The sequence below is a fragment of the Juglans regia genome, unplaced genomic scaffold (genome assembly GCF_001411555.2).
Source record: "Juglans regia cultivar Chandler unplaced genomic scaffold, Walnut 2.0 Scaffold_737, whole genome shotgun sequence".
Lineage (NCBI taxonomy): Eukaryota > Viridiplantae > Streptophyta > Magnoliopsida > Fagales > Juglandaceae > Juglans > Juglans regia.
This window is the reverse complement of record NW_023362267.1, coordinates 114-22,685: the sequence shown is the minus strand read 5'-3', so window position 1 is coordinate 22,685 and position 22,572 is coordinate 114. Positions and strand designations below refer to the sequence as shown.

Here is a 22,572-nt window from a genome sequence, read left to right as displayed (position 1 = left end):
AACGTTCTTCCTTCCCGGAGTACCAACAAAGGAACTTCGACCACCTCCACGCCGCCCACCGCTGACCCATATGATGACCCCTTCCTTAACTCTCTCTTATACCCAGCACAAACATAGTACAAATAAAAGGAGAGGAAAATAAAACTCTAAGCAAAAAATCGAAATAGAGGCATGAATATCATTGCGAAAAGTTTAATTTGAGATTCGAAAGCAGTCACTTGAAATTCTCAAACACCATCTCAAATTTATTTCTGAGACCGAAAGACACTGTATTTTCAGTCAACTAAAACATGATAAAAAATCGAGAGACACACGGAGACATATATAATATTAAATTGACATTTATTTACTGTATATTTTATTGACATCATAAAATATCTGTAATCTAGCTTTGATACCACATGTTAAATATTTTAATATGAATCATTAAATATATGGATCTTCAATTTTCTATGATTCATGATACTAAATAATAATAGTTAAAAAACGTATGTCCCTTCATTACAGTTCGATAAAGAATATGACCTGATTTTGAGAGAATGATCATCCTAACAACTTTACCTCTAATTGTCTTTCAATGGTTAGAGACATAATAATATTGTAGGTGAGAACCCTTAACTCCTTAGTAGTATTTATAGACTTCTAGCTGTCATGAAATTTAGAGATATTTATATCCCATTATGACTAAATCTAGAGGTAGTCTTATCTCACTGTGACTCATTAATTAAATGATAATATTTGAGTTAGTCTAAACTCATTAGGACATAGATGTGTGAGATATAGAATTTTGTCAATTATAAAAAATAATTATTAAATCGGTAGTAGTAAATGTAGCAAACTGATAATAGATATGTAAATATTTTCGAGCAAGTTAGGTCATGAGGCATATATATAACCATTGTAAAGTTTAGTATTTGTTAGCTGGGGGCATGTATTATAACCATTGCTTGGAATTTAAAACCTTGTATGCTATTAATTATTGGGAGTAATTAGTTCATAAATATGAATATATATTATATTTTTAGTATTTTCAGAAAAAATTTATTTTAATAAGTACTAATGATAAAAGAAACATAATGATAATTTCTAGAAGTAACAAAGCAACAGTAATGTCGTTTAATGTTAATTATTTCTAATTAATTTTGATCTGCATAAGGACCCCACGATGTTGCTGCCACCATTTTGTCGTTTAGAAGCTGACTCAAACTTTGCGGCGAAGACCTTAAAACTAGGGAGTCGTTGGAGGAAATGCAGACCGCACGCACGCGAAGGAGCAGAGGGGCTGTTTGGGTCAAACGTTCAACCTTTTAAAAGGTTGAACGTTGAAATTATTCAAACTATTCTCTTTCTTTTGATTTTTTTTTTTTAAAGAAAGTAAAAAACCTATCCCCAATCCATATTGGTGCTTTTATGTATTTTTTCCACGACACGTGCGTTGAGTTTCTTAACTATTGGGTTTATAATCGGTAAGCCCAATAACTTCCCCAGAATGATGGCCCATTTTGATTCATGGCGGTTAGGATAGTGAAAATATTTTTATTTTATTTTATCTTATTATTATAATTTTTTTATAAAATATAATAAAAGATTTAATTTTTAAAATTTTAAAATAATAATAATATTAAAAACTAATATTCTAATAATATTTTATTTAATTTTTAACTTTTATGTCAATTCATCTTATTATTATTTAAACCGCACCTACCAAATTGGGCAAAGAAATCAGAACATCACAGGACCTCCTACCAAAGGGGTTTTTAACAAAGTGGCTTTTATTTTATTTTATTTTCTAACAACGAGTGACTTGTATTGATTAATTGAAAATGAATTGTAAAAAAATTACAAGGATGGCAACTTTATGCAATAGTTTGAAGGGAGGAAAGGCTTATCTATTGAAAATACTCAGAAACCAACGGCTACTAAGTACACAAGTACATAAATACTCAGAAAATACCCAGCCACACATGGAAACCTAGCCATACACAAGTCACCCAACGGCTACAAAACCACACATGGAAACAAAGATACCCAACGGCTAAATACAAAGATGGAAACTCATCTACTTTCCTATTCTTCCTCATTTGTAACGTTACTCTATCATTTCTAAATTCACACATATGTACGGTAATTATATATAGTGAAAGGCTCTCAATATGCTCTTACGCTTTGTGAGACATTGTGTCAAACAGCTTGTGTTCGTTTTTCTTTATGGTATCTAGAGCCTTGTGAGAGCAAGAGAGTCTTACTCCCATGGCAGCCCTTTCCCTCTCAGTGAACAATTTTGTCACTCTCCGTTTGAACCAGGGAAATTATCCCTTATGGAGAGAACAAGTCGTGGCCTTGGCTGAGAGCCAAGACCTCATGCCTCACCTCACGGACTCTGTTTCTCCACCCCAATATGAGCCCAACGATGACCCAACAAATACCACACAACCTCAAATTAGCTCTACTTACCTCAAATGGCGGAAGGAAGACAGGTTGCTTCGTGGATGGATCATCGGTACTCTGTCCGAGGAGTCCCTCGGTCTCGTTGTTGGCCTCGACAGCTCCTATCAAGTGTGGCATGCTCTTCAAGAAGCCTATGCCCAAGATTCCCAAGAAAGGGAGTTTCAACTCACTCAGCAATTAACCTACATGCGCAAGGAGGACTCGGTTTCTCTTCAGGTACATCTCAAAAATTTTAAGTCCATTTGTGATAATCTTGCAGCAATCGGACGACCCGTGAGTGATAAACTCAAGGTGTTTGCTCTCCTCAATGGACTCGGCCCCAAATATGAGCCCTTTACCACCACCATGCTCAAGCCACCGATGCCCTCCTATTCAGAGGTAGTGCCGCTGCTGCAGGGCTTTGAAACGAGGAGCCAGTTGCACGAGAATTACAACGCGCAACACACTGCCTTCTATGGTCATGCTACGGGTCACGGCAAAAACAAAGGGAGACCGTGGTCCTCCCGTGGACGTGGCTTTTCCCAAGCCACACAAGTGGCACGTCCAGGCCATCAACATAGTCAACATAGTGGGCCCAAAAATCACGGACCACATTCTGGAACGGTCCATGAAAATATCAAAGAAAATAATCGTATTCCGACTTGTCAAATATGCGGGAAGCAAGGGCATACCGCAATTAAATGTTGGCACCGGTTCGATCATGCTGTTCAACCCAATGATATTCCTCAAGCATTAGCTGCCATGACCCTCGAAAATAATATTCATGATACCGAGTGGACAGCTGATACAGGTGCCTCTGCCCATATGACAGGTAATTCAGGTATGCTTTCTAATCTTCGTCAATATCTTGGTAATAATGCTGTACTCATTGGTGATGGTAGTCTTCACACAATTACACACCTTGGTGACACTTTTATTAAATCTGGTAACTCGTGTATCAAATTAAAAGATGTTTTACTTGTTCCTGACTTGGCAAAAAATTTATTATCAATTAGTCAATTAACTTCTGATTATCTTTATAACTGTGAATTTTATGGTGTTGGTTTTTCTATTAAGGAAAGGGCGACCAACCGCATTTTACTGAACGGCCGACGGAAGGGTAATTTATATGTGTTGTCCCCACCCTTTGAAGCACACTTCTCAAATCGCTTTCGTACAGTTTCTGAAGAAGTATGGCATCAACGGTTGGGACATCCTCAAGCTTCCACTCTCCAAGTTTTACAGTCTAAAGGTCTTATTTCAGTTATTGGAAAAACTAAAACCAACTCTATTTGTGAGAGTTGTCAACTAGGAAAAATGAGCAAACTTCCTTTTTTTCAATCTTCGCATAATGACTTCAATATGTTTGATAAAATTTATTGTGATTTATGGGGACCTGCTCCAGTTTTATCTGTTGGTAAATTTCAATATTATGCTTGTTTTGTTGACGCCTTCACCAAATATATGTGGTTTATTCCTTTACGAAAGAAATCTGATTTTTTTAATGCATTTCTCTTATTTGAAAAATTAATTGAAAGACAATTCAACAAAAAAATTAAAGTTTTTCAAACCGATGGCGGTGGCGAATTCACTAGCCATCCATTAAATTTGCATTTTCAAAACTAAGGAATTTTTCATCAATATTCATGTCCTCACACTCCCGAGCAAAATGGCTCGGTAGAACGACGACATCGTACAATTCGTGAACTTGGTATGACCTTACTTTTTCAAAGTGGCGTTCCTAAACGTTTTTGGGTCGAAGCTTTTTCAACTGCTGTTTTCTTAATAAATCGGCTCCCTTCTTCTACTTTAGAACTTCAATCTCCTTTTTTTCTTCTCTATGGTCACTACCCGGATTATACCTCCCTTAGGATTTTTGGCTCAAAATGCTATCCCTATACTTGGGATACTAAACAAAACAAGTTTGAACCCAAAACACTTCCTTGTATTTTTATGGGTTATAGTGACAAACATCAAGGTTATAAATGTTATCATCCTACATCTCATCGAACCTTTATTTCTCGACATGTTGTTTTTTACGAGTCCTCTTTTCCTTATAAACAACCTGGAAATCTTCATCTTCCCTCCCCTGGTGATCAAGTTTTATCTACCTTTATTGATTGGCATTCCCCTAACAATTTACCTTCTAATCCCTTGGATGGTTCTAGTGTTTCCTCTATGCAGGCACCTCCTTCACCGCCTATCCCCACACAACATGAGATTGATCACATTCCTTTGCCGTCTTTGCCGCTTCTGCAAGAATCACCCCTCATTCAAACACCCAACCCTCCTCCACCAAATAGTGATCCACCCACCATACAACCTTCTCATCCCACCATGGTCACTCGATCTCAACTTGGGATCCGCAAACCTAATCCCAAGTATGCTCACTATCATTCCCTAATCGAACTTCCCAAGGAACCCAAGACAATCCGTTCTGCTCTTAACCATGCAGGTTGGACCAAAGCAATGCAAGAAGAAATTCAAGCTCTTCATCAGAACAACACTTGGACTCTTGTACCTCATCAACCTCAAATGAATGTTATTGGATGCAAGTGGGTCTTCAAAACAAAAATCAAGGCAGATGGTACCTTAGATCGACTTAAAGCTCGTCTTGTTGCCAAGGGATTCCACCAAATTGATGGTGTTAACTACACCGAGACTTTCTCTCCAGTCATAAAACCATGCACCATACGGCTCGTCCTCAGCCTTGCTCTTGTCCATAATTGGGACATTCGTCAACTCGATGTCAAGAATGCTTTTCTCCATGGTGACCTTCAAGATGACGTATTTATGGAACAACCTCCAGGTTTTATCCATCCAACTCTTTCTTCTCATGTGTGCAAATTAAATAAAGCATTATATGGGTTAAAACAAGCACCTCGTGCTTGGTTTGATAAATTTAGTAATTTTTTAACTGCTTATGGTTTTACTTGTAGTTCCGCTGACCCATCATTATTTATTTATAATTCCTCTATAAGCACAATTTATTTATTACTTTATGTTGATGATATAATTCTCACGGGTTCTGACCCCACTCACCTCACTACTTTCATTCATGCTCTTGGGGAACAATTTGCTATGAAAGATCTTGGTCCTTTGCATTATTTTTTGGGAATTCAAGTAATTCGCAACTCAGATGGCCTTACACTATCTCAGGCTAAGTATGCGCTAGAGATATTGGATCGTGCTCAGATGAAAGATTGTAAACCTATGGGCACACCTATGATGCCCAAAACTAAAGGACTCACAAGTGATGTCCCTTTTCCAGATCCGGGTCACTATCAGAGTATTGTTGGAGCACTTCAATATCTCATCCTTACTCGCCCTGACTTAGCCTTTAGTGTTAACTTTGTATCCCAATTTTTGCACTCTCCCACTATGGCTCATTACAAAATGGTAAAACGCTTCGCTATTTGCACGGTACTCTTGAAATTGGTATTCATTTTAGCTCACATTCTACACTTAATCTCTATGCATTTTCTGACGCAGATTGGGCAGGTTGTTCTCTTACTCGTCGCTCCACCACAGGCTACTGCATTTTTCTAGGCAGTAACTGCATTTCCTGGTCTGCCAAGAAACAAAATACCGTATCCCGATCTAGCTCTGAAGCAGAATATCGAGCCATGGCGAACACCACTGCAGAAATTACTTGGATTTCATTTCTATTACGTGATCTTGGTGTTACACTTCCAGCGGCACCTATTTTGTTCTGTGATAATCTCAGTGCTCTACATATGACTGCCAATCCAGTTTTCCATGCCCGAAGCAAGCATATCGAGATTGATTATCACTATGTAAGAGAACGTGTTGCTCTTGGTCTTCTTCATACCCGGCACATTTCGGCCTCTTCTCAACTTGCCGACATTTTCACCAAGCCTCTTGGACGTCATGCGCTTTATCCTTTACGCACCAAACTTGGCCTTCTTTCTCGGCACAGTTTGCGGGGGACTATTGAAAATACTCAGAAACCAACGGCTACTAAGCCTTACATGGAAACCCAGCCACACATGGAAACCCAGCCATACACAAGTCACCCAACGGCTACAAAACCACACATGGAAACAAAGATACCCAACGCTAAATACAAAGATGGAAACTCATCTACTTTCCTATTCTTCCTCATTTGTAACGTTACTCTATCATTTCTAAATTCACACATATGTACGGTAATTATATATAGTGAAAGGCTCTCAATATGCTCTTACGCTTTGTGAGACATTGTGTCAAACAGCTTGTGTTCGTTTTTCTTTATTATCCACAAGAGATCTGACGCTGGAAAAGTAGAAATATTTCAGGTGATGTACGTGTCAGATAAATGCTGATCATTGGGAAAGCGCAATAGGCTGGTGGAAGCAACCTTTGCCTGCAAGTGGAAGCCTCGATAATGAATTATGACCATGGATCCATCTGTTCTCCAGCTAGTTAGCTTTTGGTCATGATCGTTCTAGAGTATATGCACATGATAATGATATTCTTATTTCATCTTACTATTTATTTATTATTTTTTTAAATTTTATTTATTTTTACAAATTAGATAAAATAAATTAAAATAAAAATTAAAAATTGAATAAAATATTATTATAATATATATTTTTAATATTATTTTTATTTTAATATTTAAAAAATTAAATTATTTATTTTATTTTATGTAAAAATTTTAAAAAATTATAATGATGAAATGAAAATTTTTATGAAAATGAACGATACTTTAGTTTTTTTTTAATTTTTTTATTTAATAATTAAGAGAGTGATTATTAGTGAATTTGTATATTTTTTTAATTTTTTTAATAATTAAAGATATTAAAAAAATATTTAAAAAAATTAAAAATTGTAAATATACTATAAAGTAATAAAATAGTGATAACGTCCTATCATTATCCATATCGACAACCCTTTTTCTCCTAAAAAGAGGCCTTTAATGTCATTAAATCGTATATGGGGCGGACAGCGTCATCGGCTAGTAAGTCTTATCGAAGAAGCCATGGCCTGGGCTTATAATGTTTTGGATCTCGCTGTCCATGCCAACTGGGTTTTATTTTTTCATTGCAAAAAGTTAAAAAAAAAAAGAAAGGATTGTGCAAGTGGTCGATCACAGAAAGCAAAAGCATTGGAAGGGGACATGTTAGCTAGCTAGGTCCCATTTGGCAGTTGTTGCAATTTGTAAGTGTAATATTGTACATCCTCATGACTACTTGATTTGTGTATCTACGCATGCATGCTCATGTACGTACGATTCTGCCGACATTGCCAAGGAACAAGTGGCATTAATGTGCCAGCTGCTCTGTAGATCAGAAGGGCGCGCCGGCAATGGCGGATAATTAAGCAATTAATAGATCAAAGCTAGGAGAAATTACCACCACATTTTAACAAGTGGATAGAAAAAAATAATGACTTTATCTCTATTTTTCGTTTTCAGTAAACTTTTAGATCTCTTTTATTTTTTATAAACAGATCCTATATATCCATTTGGTTTCTCTCTTGACCTGACAAAATGTCCAAAACAGCAAGCTGCCTGAAATTAAAGAAGCTTCAATTCCTAGCTTGTGTCTTCAACTGACTGCATGTCCATGAACATTCATGCAATAGTTCTCCTCGTCCCTTTGCATATATATATATGCCTATAACTTAAAAGTATTTATAACATCTACAATAATAAACAGTAATCGTAAACAGTAATTATCTGCCTCATCACGTCCCTCTCTGCCTCTGCCTCCCTCTCTATCCTCATAGAAACCCACGGCAAAATCACCACAAAAACTCATGGTAAAATCATCACAAAAACTCACAGCAAATCACTACACAAATAGCACAAAATCAAAAAATCACCTCACAAATCACCAAATCAACACAGCAAAATCATCACAAAAACTCACGGTAAAATCATCACAAAAACTCACGGCAAATCACTACACAAATACCACAAAATCAAAAAATCACCGCACAAATCACCAAATCAACACACAAGTTTCACACAGATCACAAATCAACGCACGGGGAGAAACCAAATTACCACAAAATCACCAAAAAAATACAACAAAATCAAAAAATCACCACACAAATCACCAAATCAACGTATAAATTTCCACACAAATCACAAATCAACAGAAGGGAAGAAACCCGTGCGTGTAGAGGAAGAGAGAAGGCGATGGGCTTCGACCTGTTGTGGCGGGAGAGAGAGAGAGAGGTCTGTGGGGACGAGCTCGGCGGGCTGCTGGTGGTGGTACGGTGCCGTAGGGGTGGCTAACGGCGGCCGTACGGGGAGAAACCCGTGCGTGTAGAGGAAGAGAGAGACCTACGAGCTTCGGCCTATTGCGGGGGCAGAGAGAGAGGTCGTTGGGCACCAGATCGGCGTGGGGAAGGTCGCCGGTCGCTGGGCTTGGTGGTGGCGCGGTAGCGGCGGCCGGTTGCGCTGGGCGGAGCCGAGGAGAAGACATCGAGAGGGAGAGAGGCGTGCGGCTGGAGGGAGGGAGGAGAGAGAGGGAAGAATGAAAATGAAATAAAAAGTTAGGGTTTTGAGATTTTAAATCTCAACCATTCATTTTCAATCCTCATTGATTCAACAGTGAAGATTAAAACATTAAAAATAAACTAACTTAAAATAGATAATTGCAATATAAATTCAACTTTAATTTATAAAATATTAATGTTTTATCATTAAATAAATGATAGAGTTTTGTTAAATATTTTTAAAAGAATAAAATCATATAAATAATTAGAATTTTTAATATAATTAAAATCTCATAATAATTTTAATTAATTAAAATCATTTAAATAAAATGATTTTCTACCATTATAATATTTTTGAAGTTTCCAAAATAGAAGAGATTTACTTTAGTGATGAAAAAATGTGAGAACAATATAGAAATAAAAGACTCTGTATTTTTTTAGTACTCCCCGGGTCATTGAGTAGTATGGTTGAATTCTACAATTCATATATTGCAAGTGAGGGGAAAAGAAAATTTTTTGAAATTTAAATCTAACATTTCATCATAACTCTCCAAATTAGATCCAATGATGAAAATTTAAATACTGATTTAAATTAATTTAAAATATATAATTAACATATAAATATCATATCATAAATAAATTATCAAATTTAATTTATAAAATACTAATCTTTCATCATTAAATAAATGATAAAATTTTGTTAAATATTTTTAAAAAAGTAAAACTATATAAATAATTAAAATTTTAACATAATTTAAATATGATAATATTCTTAATTAACTAAAAAGAACTGTTACAGCTATCGAAAAAGTAATCCGAAAATGTGTCATGAATATGTATTTCACTTTTTTATTTTTCTTTTCTTTTTTTATGTATATTTTTAATCATCATAAAAATTTTTAAAAAAAATAAAAAATTTACAACATCATTAAAAAACACTTCTTTAATCACTCACTAGGTTTAAAAAAAAAAAATATTAGGCAAACGTCCCTTGGACGTTACACTACCGCTAGTATATATATATATATAGCTTGAATGATCAGTACTTGAACTGCATGCTAGTATCACAGACGTTTGCATGCAATCCGAACTGACCAACGCTGCCGCTATCATTGAACTGGATCAGTACAATAATATCCGAGGGTCTGCAAAGCTGCAAGAGCCTGCCTGCCCCTCATGATCTATCACCCTAATTATTCCAATCTTCTTTTCCGTTAATTATAAACTTCACGTGTGTGGAGAGATGCAATCAAATTGATCAAGTGATCATAAAGATCGATTGCCTAGAATCCCCTGACGACTAAGATATAATAATTCATCCTGTGATTTGGATTCATCATATTACTAATGAGGATTACTAGCTATAACCATAACGAGATTATATAAAAATAATCGATTCTACAATTTGACATGACTTCATGTAATCCATGGCCATCAGATCTACATATAATAAAAATAAGTACTTTACGATCTAACGAACCACAATATGAAGACACATCAGTCTGTGAGATTACTTCTATGTAATCTCTTTATAGTTAATAAATTACTTTTTATTAGTAATTATATAGGTTGATTTCGTGTTGATCATGAATGTTATTGTAAAATTGCCAATAACTTTAGAAAAGTTAGTAGCATTATGAACGGAAATGGAGCCATCTCAATCGATACTATCCTTTTGAAGTAGATAATTATTGATTAAACATTATGAGCTTTAGGAATCATATCTCCAAGTTGTGGCAACGGGATCCATGCATGCGACTGAAGTACTCTTGAGCTATATATGAACATATATAAGCAATAATTGGTCTCGATCGAAGAGATAAGTAGTTTTAGTACTGAAGATCATGGGAAAGATCAGCGATAAAATGGAAGAGAAAGGGATCGGATAAATAAACTTCGGTTCTAAAAAACTTCAAAAAGTTTTAGAAAATGTATTCCAAGCAATTTTTAGGATATCAGATGTGTGTGTGTGTGTGTGTTTTTTTTTTTTTGGTACTAAGTGGATGGTGTAAAAGCATTTTTAGTTAGTCTGAGAACTATTTTTCAATATATTCTTGTCAATGGAATTTGAGAATTAGTTGACAAGTCCACTGAGAAATTGAGAAAATTTTTATGAGATGCTTTTCTTTCTTCTTTAGTTTTCATTATAGTGTTTTGATTTTATTTTTATTTTTTTGTGTTTTTTTTTCGAAATATTGGAAATGATGATCATTAGATAAAAATTATTTTTGAAACTGTTTCGACCATTAAAAGATAGAAAGTCAAAGAATTTTCTAAAAATCTTCAAAAACTTTTTGAATCAAACCAAGTCCTCAATTATGGTAACCATTTGTCCGTGATTTGATGTTAGTTGCAAGAGCCTTATTTTCCACTTAGTTCCATTCATCTTGATCAACATAAAAGACCATAGCACTAAAAAAAAAAGTGAATATCAGAAGAGACCGAGGATGGAGGATAAAGACCCATAAAAGGACGGTGTCCTGATCACCTTTGAATTAGGTACTGCTTTGAAGTTTGATTCCTCGTATAACTTTGGCATGCAATTATAAGAAATCATCCATATATCCTCCCCTTTAGCAACGTATTATTATCTCAAAGAGGAAATGCAAGTCCTGGGGGTTTATCTTAGATGCAGCACTTCCCTTGTCTCCAGTACTTCCTCTTTAGTTTTTTTTTTTGTTTTTTTTTTAATTTACAGCCAATTAATTCCACCTCATGCTTGCATGCATGCATGCACCCTCGGCTAGCCACCTTTTGTTGCACCACCCTGATCCATCAATATCGTATCTAGCTAGTTTTTGCAGTCGAACGTACTGCACAGTTATATATGAGCATGATCAGGAGACTGATCAGGATTAGATGTTGTTGTGTATGTACACGCATAGCCCCTATATATGCGTCGCCCCTGTAATGGACCCCTAGTGCAAATTAACCTTCTTGATCGTTATGATCTTCTACCCTCGTTTGATGATGATTTCTAGCTATAAAAGCACTTGAAGTATACTGTTAACAGTTAACACATGAGATTCATGTATCTTAAACGTGGTCTCTACTTTGCACTGCAATGCTACCTACTTACTGTTCAAATCCATGGTTCACACGAGACTCGTTTGTGTTGAGCTTTTAGGCTCATCTTCAACAAACTCTTGCATTTTGACATGAAAAAAAGGACTTTCAAAATGATTTATGCGGCGTCGTCGCCCTTTTATTTCCTGTCTAAGAGATAATTTCTACATTCACAAAGGAGACGTTTAGACATCAGAGCAGGGAAGGCTCAAAGGCAAGGCGACTAAGGCGCTTGCCTAAGGCCCCCACTCCTTGAGCCCCTAATGACTAATGTGGTTTGTTCAAAAAAATTAATACAAGTCACTTATACTCTTTTAAAAAATAAAATTGATAGAAAATAGATATTAAAAAATGTTAGTATTAGAACTAACACATCTCGGATATTCTTTTAACATTTTGCTATGAGTTATAAATAAATTAATAATTAATATTTTCAATAAAGACCTTATAACATAAAAGCGTGGTTATTTCAGATATATAATAATTAATAATATAATATAAAATTTAGATTATAATCTCAACTTTAAATAATATTGATCATGATCTAAAAAAGAAAAGTTTTATGATTTTTTTTTTTTCGATTTGGGGGAGGTGGTTTTGAATTTTAGATCTCTATTTTGGAGGCTGAATGTTATGACAATCAAGTCACATGCCTTTAGTTAAAAAAAAAATTCCTGATCTTAAAATTTACACAAAAAAATATAATATATTATACAATCAGAATGTTTATTAATTTGTATTATATTTAATTGTAGAGTTAATTAAATTATTATATTAAAAATTTATAAAAATGATCTCATCTTAATTTGTACATGTTCGACTGTAAAATTGACACGTGTACATATAAAATGAATAATTCGATGAGTGGGAGGACTAATAATATATAAAGAAAAAAAATAAATACACATTATTTTTCACAACATTTTACATAATAATATTGTAAAAAGATAAATATTTTTGTAAAATATTTTATAAAATTAATATTATTTTACAAAAATACTGTTATTTTACGATTGGAATTATAAAATATATTATAAAATGTATAGTGTATATGATTCCTAGCATATAAAACTCCAAGTAGTCGACAAGCCACTTTAAAGTCCATGTCTTGACAACGTGTGTCTCACGAATCTGCCGCATTACCGACGTGAGCACATTACGTCAGCATAGCTTCTCAACCACAGTGCAGTGATATCATTTTCAGTCCGTCACGTCGTTCCAACTCCCACACAGACACGCACCCCCAATTGCCCACTTGCTCTATCTTCCTGCTGCTAATCGTGCATGTGCTTCTCCTCTCCTCTCTCTCATCCACTATGACTATATAACTCCTTTCCAAACCCTTCCTTCCTACCCCATCTTATCTCTACCCTAACTCTACCTATTCCAAGCTCTATCGCCCACCGAAACTCAAGAACTTCCTGAGTCTCTTAGATTGCACAGACATGAACGAAGCTACCTTGGGTGACTTTGGTTTTCCTCATCTTTGTCACCGAAGTTCCGGATTTAGTGGTCTCTTCCCTTTCCTTACGGAACAGTGGGGAGACTTGCCGTTCCATGTTAACGACTCCGAGGACATGATCGTCTACAACTCCCTCCGCGATGCCGTTAGCTTTGGGTGGTCTCCCTTAGATTTAAAGGCGACGAACGTTAAAGCGGAGCCGGAAGAGCTGTCGCAGCTGCCTTCTATTACGGGAATTGTATTGACTCGAGAAGCTGCATCGGCCAGGAAATTGTACGCAAGTTCTTCTTTTATTGATCCGAAAAGCGAAAATCAATCCGAAATTGTAACGGAGACGGCGAAAAAATACTTTCAGAATGCTGACAGGAAAGTGATAAGAGAGAGGCATTACAGAGGAGTGAGGCGAAGGCCGTGGGGGAAGTACGCGGCGGAGATACGTGACCCGGCTAAGAACGGCGCGAGAGTGTGGCTTGGTACGTACGAGACGGCCGAGGAAGCTGCGTTGGCTTATGATGTAGCGGCTTATAGGATGCGAGGCTCCAAGGCTCTGCTTAATTTTCCACACCGGATTGGCTCCGGTGAGCCCGAGCCTGTTAGAATCACTGCTAAGCGCCGGGATCCTGAGGCGGCTTTGGATAGCAGCTCCGCGAAGAAGAGGAAAGGCTTGGCAGCTAACGAAGCCGAGTTAAAAATAGAGAGAGAATCGAAAGTGTTCCAGCTGGGACACAAGATGGGCCCTCTTCCAATTGCCGAGCAGTTATTGGTTAGTTGACTCAGGAACAGAATCAATCTTCATACGCAAAGAAAAGAAACAAAGAACAAAGAAACCACTGTGAGGTCTTCGTTTGGTCATCATGTACAAAGTAAATTGCAATGAGTCTTTGTTTGGTCATCATGTACGAAGACGATGGCAATGACTACGTGAAAAACGATGCCACTATAGTATTTTTCAGTGTAATATTCCCTCTGTTTATTGTTAAATTAGGATTTGTTTGGAAATAATTTCCTTCTAAAATATTAATTTCATCTCATCTCTAAATATAAATATAAAATTTTTAAACTAATCATTATAATTTTTTCAAACTAATCATTATAACTTTTCTAAATTTTTAAATAAAAAATAATTCAACTTTTTCAAATTCTAAAAAAATAAAAATATTATAAAATAATATTCTAATAATATTTTAACTTTATAATATTTTTTATTAAAATTTTCCTCTAATATTTTTCAAAGCTCAAAAAATACTCAACTCAAACTATCTTACTAATATTCATAAAATTCTTATCTTATCTCACTCCCCAAATTGTCATAAAACGAGTCATTGCAAAATGAAGCAGATTATGAACCATCACAAAGCAGTTACCTTTATGAAGCAAACCTTAAGAAGGATTAAAGAGAGATTTTGTGGATAATCCTGTATACATTTTATATAATTAAGTGTTTGCTTACCTTCTGTTAAAAATTCAATGGGTACATTCAATTCAATTGAAAAGTGAATAGACAAATTTGAAAGATTGATAAAAAAAAAAAAATCAACTTATTTTTTATTTAAAGGGTAAACTGTATCTCGCTATAATAAGGTTAGGGGCTTGATATATTGGACCAATTGTTACGAATCACTTTATTATGAAATTTTAGAAGAAGTAAAGTGTTTGTATTGAGTGGCATTGCTTACAATTCTTAAACCTCTCTCTCTTTTTAACAAAACATTCAAGAATGAATGAGCAATGTCATGACGATGATCTTGATCTTATTAACACGTGGGTTTAAACTTTAAAGCAGGTATTTGTATGGTTTATCTCCCTTACGAACATAATGTAATCGGGTGTACAATCTTTAGCGTTTTAGACTCCGTTTAAATAGTAAAATGAGATGAAATGATTTTAGATAAAAGTTGAATAAAAGATTGTTAGAATTTTAGTTGTTAATATTATTATTATTTTGTGATTTGGAAAAGTTTAATTATTTACTATATTTTGTATAAAATTTTGAAAAAATTGTAATGATGAGATGAGATGAAATTGAATGATATGAGATGAAATCATTTCTATATCCAAACGAGACTTTCATTTAGTACCCTTTAAGCGTTTAATAATTGAGGAGTCATTTTCATAGCATGTCAAACACACTTTTCTTTTTCTTCTTCAATGGAAGGCAAGAGAAGAGGATATATATTGATGGATATATGAAAAAAATCTACTCATCATCCTTACACCACACATCACACATAATTTTTTAATTTTTTTCTCTTACAAAATGTGTGATAGATGGATAATAGATAGAAGAACTCAATTAGTTTAAGAATAATAAAACTAGAAATAAAAATAAAAATAAGTTTGATGTGTGGGGATGATGAGAGCAAATCTCTCTCTCTCTCTCTCTCTCTCTCTCTCTCTCTCTCTCTCTCTCTCTCTCTCTCTCTCTCTCTCTCTCTCTCTCTCTCTCTCTCGGTCATATGTTTATGTCCCCACCTGGCCTTTTGTTTACGAAAGAAGCATGTTTTCAATTAGGAAAAAACTCAAGGCCGATCGGGTGGATTATTTGTTTTTACACTAGCCAATACGAATTCGCCACATAGGAAGTGCAAGAAAGACAGATATGCACCAGCACGCAGACCATTCTTCTTTCCCTTCCTCTCTCCCTCGAGTTCTTTTCCCCCTTCCTTCCCCCTCCTTCCCTCCCTCCCACAAATTCTTCAAGTAAGTCCTCACCTCTCTAACTTCACCGATTGCAGCGGCTTTTCCCTTCCCCACCCCCACCCCCACCCCCTCCCTCGCACGTAGCACGTAGCACCAATTGCAACGAAGATCTTCTCACTGTCGTGGGTAAAGTTTTGATTTTTTCACATGTCATTTTCTTTTAGATTTTAGGGTTTGATTTATGGGTTAGTAGTCATGGGTTTGATTTATTTATGGGTTAGTAGTCATGTGTTTGATTTATGAGATAACAGTAATTTGATTTTCTCATTGTCGTGGGTTTTCTGGTTTGATTTTCCCATCTCTACCCATGGCGACCTTGGCTTCACTAACAAGAATTTGTCCTGCGGGCTTCTTTCTTCTAGGGGTGATACCCGCCCCCTACGGGGCGGGGCCACCCCTCCCCCGCCACCCGCCCCCGCATATGCGGGGGGGGGGATTTTTTCCCCCGGACCCCGCCCCCGCATGGGCGGGGGCGGGGTCCCCCGTCCGCTGCCCGGGGTGCGGGGGTGGACCCCCACCCGTCCGCACCCCCGTACTGAGTACTGGGCCTCCGGCCCAGTACTTTTTTCTGGGCCATAAATGGCCCAGAATCAGTTTTTGGGCCCTTTTGGGCCCAGAATTCGTTTTGGGCCACTTTGGGCCCATTATTTATATTAAAAAAAATATAAAATTAAAAACAGAAAAGAACTATTTTTTTTTTGATAAGTAGATATTAAGTTTTAACTATTAAATAATTAAGTAATATTCATCACTAAAGCAATAAGACACTGCTACAATAAATAGTTTACAATTATACAAATTAAGAGAACTAATAAACTATTACACTATTACAAACTCTTCTAAAAAAAATAAATATTACAAATTGTATAATTAACTATTGTAGAAACATTACAATAATTGTAAATTAAGAAAATTAATTTTAGGGGTGGAGCCGTAGTTGTGAGTTCACTGAGCGACTGCTGCGAGACTGAAAATCAATAAGTTAAAAAAAAAAGTTAATAAGTCAAAAAACCTGAAATATTAATAAGTTAAAAATAAAACAAATTAGAATTAAAAAGTTATAAACAAACAATTAGGGAAGAAATTATGCAAACCATGGCAATGGTGAGTCCAATACAAAAGTCATACTGCATCGGAGGTAGCCGTAGACGCCGTCTCATGTATCACTATAAGTATTAAATTTGAAATGAAATTAATGAATACCAATTAAATGAAAATAAATAAATGAAAATAAGAAATTAGAATAAATACCAGATCCAGATTGATCATCACCCTCCTCCTCGACGTCGGCCTCCTCATACTCAAGAACATCCGGAACATGAATTGGAGTTCCCTTGATCCAATTCTGGGTGCAAATCAAAGTCTCCACAGTGGCAGGAGCTAATGAACTCCGAAATGAATCTAATACACGTCCTCCGGTGCTAAAGGCCGACTCTGAGGCTACTGTGCTAACAGAGATGGCCAAAAGTGAGCGGGCTATCTCTCCAAGGATGGGATACTTCACAGCATTCACCTTCCACCAACTTAATATATCGAAATCTCGTGAAAATGGTAGCATCTCTGCTGCTAAGTATCTGTCTATCTCTGACTGAGCCTCTACAGAAGTCCGGAGGAAGGGGGCCTGCTCATACCTCTCACCCCACTCCAATCTACGCCTTTTTCCACTCTCGACTTCAGGAAACTGTGAGCCTGAGGCTGAGGGGGTAGATGTAGGTGCCGCAATATTACCACCCCGCAAGGTGGAAAACTCATCAAATAATCTAGTAAGGGTTTCCCGAACCCTTGTTGCAATAAGCTCCGCCCATACTTGCCCGTACGCAAGGCCCAATCCAAATATCATGCCATCCAACTTATACCTCGGGTCAAATACGACAGCTACATATAACAAAATATTAGCCCTAGTTAAATCTCCCCAATACTTGTCGTACTTTGACCTCATAATCAATGCCATCTCCCGCAGCCTAATGTGACCACCCGCGACCATGTCATCTAATTCTTCTTTTACCCTACATATTTGCTGGCATACAACATTGGATGTAGGGTACAAAGTTCCAGATAGCCTCGTGGTGATATCGTAAAAAAGCCTCAAAAAGTCTACAAAAATAGTTACAACTTCCCAATCATCAGCTACGGGTTTCCCCAATCCCCCGTGATCATCAAAATATTTTACATATTGGATGTCTTCATCACCCAATAATGCAAATGCCAGCCAATATTCTTGGGCCGCCTCTAACATCAGAAATGTTGAGTTCCATCGTGTAGGCATATCAGTACAAAGACCCTTCTTAGATGTTAGACCCGCAGATCTCGCAGCAACCTTGAATTTCTCCAACCTTGAAGGAGAAGATCTCACCCATCTCACAGCAGTCCTAACTCGAGCAATCGAGTCATGAAGATCTCTCAAACCATCACTTACAATCAAATTCAGAATATGTGCTGCACATCTCACATGCAGACACTCACCACCCATAAGTGTCTTATTTGCCTCTCTAAGATAAGTTCTCAAATGTCCTAATGCAACATCGTTAGACGAGGCATTATCGACTGTGACTGTAACAACTCGGCTCAAACCCCACTCTTTTATTGAAGCCTCCAAGGCCTTCCCAACTGTCTCACCCTTATGATCGGTGATTTTACAAAATTTTATGATTTTCTTGTGTAATGTCCAATGGCAATCAATAAAATGCACAGTCAAAGACATATAATTAAAATTTTGGATCGATGTCCAAGTGTCAGTGGTGAGACAAACAAATTGATCTGCCAATTGACCCCTCAACTTCTCCTTTTCAATGTAAAAATGCTTTTTTACATCCTTTGCCACCGTGTGGCGAGAGGGAATATTAAACCTTGGTTCCAAGTAGTGAGAATACGCCTGGAACCCTTTCCCGTCTACAATTTGAAAAGGTAGCTCGTCCATTATGACCATACGAGCTAGATGTCTTCTACACTCATCGGGATCATACTTAGTATACCGCCTCAAACTTGCACCCCCACTAGTCCCATCCGCCATTTTTTTAAGTCCAACTTCTAGCCTAGATTGGCTTTTATCTTGTAATGATCTTAATATTGGACTTTTTTTGCATTGCTCTTCTAAGTGCACCTTTAATTGAGAGGTGCCATGTTTCCTATAGTGGCATCCATAAATTTTGCCACAATGGTTACACTTGGCTTGGGGGTTACTTGAGTCACCACCCTCTAATTTGGTGAAATGAGTCCAAACTATTGAAGCAGGTTTCTTGCTGGGCTTGGGGGCGGGGCAAGGTGCCGTAGGGCTAGGGGTAGGGGTATGAGTAGGAGGGGTAGGTGTAGGTGTAGGTGTAGGGGTAGGGGTGCCCTCGGCCTGAAAAGGAGAGCTCGCACTCGAATCCGCTGGAATATCCATGAACTAAAGCAAACAAGAAATCTGAAATAATAGAAAACATAACTATATAATGAACATAAAATAAAAGTAGAATAACAAAAAGTATCACACTATCACTTTACATTCATATATATATATTGTGTACTTTGGTTATAAAATGTAATAAAGTATATTAACAAATACACTATATGAGGCAAGAAAATATGGATGTTTCCTTTATTTGGATTCTCACGAAAGTAATATCCAATGTGGAAGAAGGGAAAAGGAGCATTTTCATTAATAAAATGAGACATTGGTTAATGTTGAATGTCAGGAAACAACCAAATTCAAAAATTTTTAAAGGGCATCAATGCAAATATCGAGAAAATGATTGCTAGAGAGGTTGATTTGTTTGAGAAAAAATAGGCTGGCTTGAATTGGGAAAAAAAATACAAAGCGTGGGTTGTATACTCACTACTACAACAAATTATTTATTTGTAGTCAGTTATTTTATAAGAAAATAATTATTTCTTATCAGAATGAGTCTGTTTTTGTTGTAAATAGTTATTTATTGTCGCAAATAATACGTAAAAAATACTCATTTATCTTGTAATGGTACTATTTATTGAATATTTAGTACTATTTGAAAAAATTACTGACAACAATAAATATTATAGAATATACCATTTAAATCTCTCAAAAGTTATGTCATAAAACTCAAACAAAAATTTAATATAAGAATTTAATTTATCACATTTAATTATATGTATGCGTGACTTTTGTTTACTTTTGATCAGCTTTCTTCTTCGAACCAAAGTAAAATAGGTACGTTGTGATATTCACGTACGGCTATATTATAGTCAAATCAAAAGATGATTCCTCAAGGTTAAATAGATTATTTTTGTTGGAGTTTCTTAAATAGATTATTATAGTTAGAGTTTCTTAAATGCTAGCTATTATTTCAAATTAAAGGGTCTAGATTTTATCTCTCACACACACACATATATATATATATATGTTGGTACTTAGATTTTAGAAAATTCTTAGTCTGATAAATGCTGAATTTGATTAATTATGAATGATTAGTTTGGTTTTAAAACTAGTTTGAAAAACATTAAGTAATTAGGATTTAAGAGTTCTTTAAACATTAAGGGCTTGTTTGGATACTTTGATCAATATCTCAGTATATCTGTGATGTGAATGGTAGTAAAATTGCTTGGATTTTGGAAAATGAGAGATAAAAAGTTTAAGAAAAATATTATAAAATTAAAAAATTGATTGAATATAATTTTTTAATATAATTTTTGTTCTAAAATTTGAAAATATAGTATTATTTTTTGTGTTTTGTTTAAAAATTTAGAAAAGTTATAATGATTAGGTAATTATTAGATGAAAAAGTTAAAAATTTGAAATTGAAAGTATTTTGTGTTAATTGAGTAGTGTTTGGGAAGAAAATTTCTGAAAAGAGACCCTTATAGGAACCAATTAAAACATGAATTTTTGACATATTGGCACGAGGTTGGTAGTGATTTTCTCAAAGTCTTCAATTCTTCTTTTCATATTGCATAATGCCATGTTTAAGAAGGTGAAGAACTGTTAAAATTTTTAATGGCATTGCATGCTGTAATAAATGATATGGTATTCATCAAAGATCACCACCTTAAATATAAAAGTTTCTCATTAAGAAACCAATCCAAATAAAATAAATTTTAATTTCAGAGAGACCCACACGCTTTTCAATTATTAATACTTGGAGATCGAAGTTGTTTTATTTATTTATATTTTTTTAATTCTAGGCCTTCTTTTTTTAACATCATTATGTGAACAAATCTTATCATATCGATCCCGATAAAGAAAGTATACATGTATAGCAAGTTAGCAACCTCTACAAAAAGGACATGATGGAGATTCCCTTCAATCGTATACATGCATGCATGTATTATAAGAAAAACAAACATTTTGTAATAAATTATTTATGACGAGAATAATAATTTTTATGATAAAAATAGATATATTTTAAAAAAAAAAATTTCTTATAATGATAATGCGTACGTACGTACGTGTTTCATGCGCCTAGCTAATTAGGGCACGTTACTTCAGCACATGCATGATCCAATTTGGAGAAAACATAATTGCTTGAAATATATAAATGACTCCTGAAATTGGAAAATAAGAAACAAATCAACCTCTCTAGCTATCTTCTACTACTTTTGAGTCTTTGAGAAAATGTGTCTGAACTGCATTGATGCCCTGTTCAGTACTATTGTTATGTTTTCTATTAGTATTGGCTGATTTTTATTATGTTTGAACTCTTCATACAGCAATGCATAAATCAACATCATTGACAAAGAATATCACATCAGCTCAAGCTACTTATTGAATGTAGTTTGTCAGAGTAAAGTGAAAAATGCATATGAGTGCCTAGAAGCAGAGATTGAAGATTGAAACCCCTAAATTAATTTAGGGCTCAATTCCGAAACCCTAAATTAATTTAGGGGTTTCAAAGATTGAAACCCCTAAATTAATTTAGGGTTTCGGATTTGAGCCCTAAATTAATTTAGGGGTTTCAATCTTTGAATCCCCTAAATTAATTTAGGGTATTTCGAAACCCTAAATTAATTTAGGGGTTTCAAAGATTGAAACCCCTAAATTAATTTAGGGTTTCGGATTTGAGCCCTAAATTAAATTAGGGGTTTCATTCCAAATTAATTACACAATTAATTTCAATCCAAAGATTCCAAACCGAAATAATTACAGAAATGAGAAAACAAACACAATTCACATGCACTTCACGGACTCATTCAAATTTCAAACCAAAACACATGCACAATCTAAGCTCCACAGCACACAATTCACAAAAATAACATCCTCCATCTCCGATAAACCCCATCCTTCCTCCAATCTCCATTAAAAATATAAATCACAACAAAATAAAATGGGTTTGAGTTTCTTACCTTTCGGGATTCGGATCTTCGGTGAGATGCAGAGAAACGGACCGGATGGGCGGGGCGGATGCGCACGGCGACGTTGAAGGGTTGAGCGGAGAGACAGAGATGAGAGAAGTGAGGGTCTGAGAGTGAGCGAGGCCGAGGGAGGGAATCGGGGGGGGGCTAATTAACCCAGGCAT

The 22,572-nt window shown here is 35.6% G+C and overlaps 2 protein-coding genes across 2 annotated transcripts; both read left to right on the top strand.

The window, feature by feature from the left end:
• The first annotated feature begins 2,756 nt into the window (after positions 1–2,756).
• LOC108983306 lies at positions 2,757–3,567 on the top strand. Its single transcript, XM_018954895.2, has 2 exons — positions 2,757–3,268; positions 3,505–3,567. Exons 1-2 carry the CDS (start codon positions 2,794–2,796, stop codon positions 3,549–3,551), a joined length of 522 nt encoding a protein of 173 aa, XP_018810440.2. The 5' UTR covers positions 2,757–2,793; the 3' UTR covers positions 3,552–3,567.
• A 9,670-nt stretch (positions 3,568–13,237) lies between these two features.
• On the top strand, positions 13,238–14,407 carry LOC109002493 (ethylene-responsive transcription factor 2-like). Its single transcript, XM_018980278.2, has one exon. The coding sequence runs from the start codon at positions 13,389–13,391 to the stop codon at positions 14,175–14,177; it is 789 nt and encodes a 262-aa protein (XP_018835823.1). The 5' UTR covers positions 13,238–13,388; the 3' UTR covers positions 14,178–14,407.
• Positions 14,408–22,572: the final 8,165 nt, after the last annotated feature.

Coding starts and splice junctions, on each gene's coding strand:
- LOC108983306 (XM_018954895.2), top strand. CDS start 2,794: ATGCTCAAGCCACCGATGCCCTCCTATTCAGAGGTAGTGCCGCTGCTG. Junction 3,269..3,504: donor CCATATGACAGGTAATTCAG/GTATGCTTTCTA, acceptor TTTTCTATTAAG/GAAAGGGCGACCAACCGCAT.
- LOC109002493 (XM_018980278.2), top strand. CDS start 13,389: ATGAACGAAGCTACCTTGGGTGACTTTGGTTTTCCTCATCTTTGTCAC.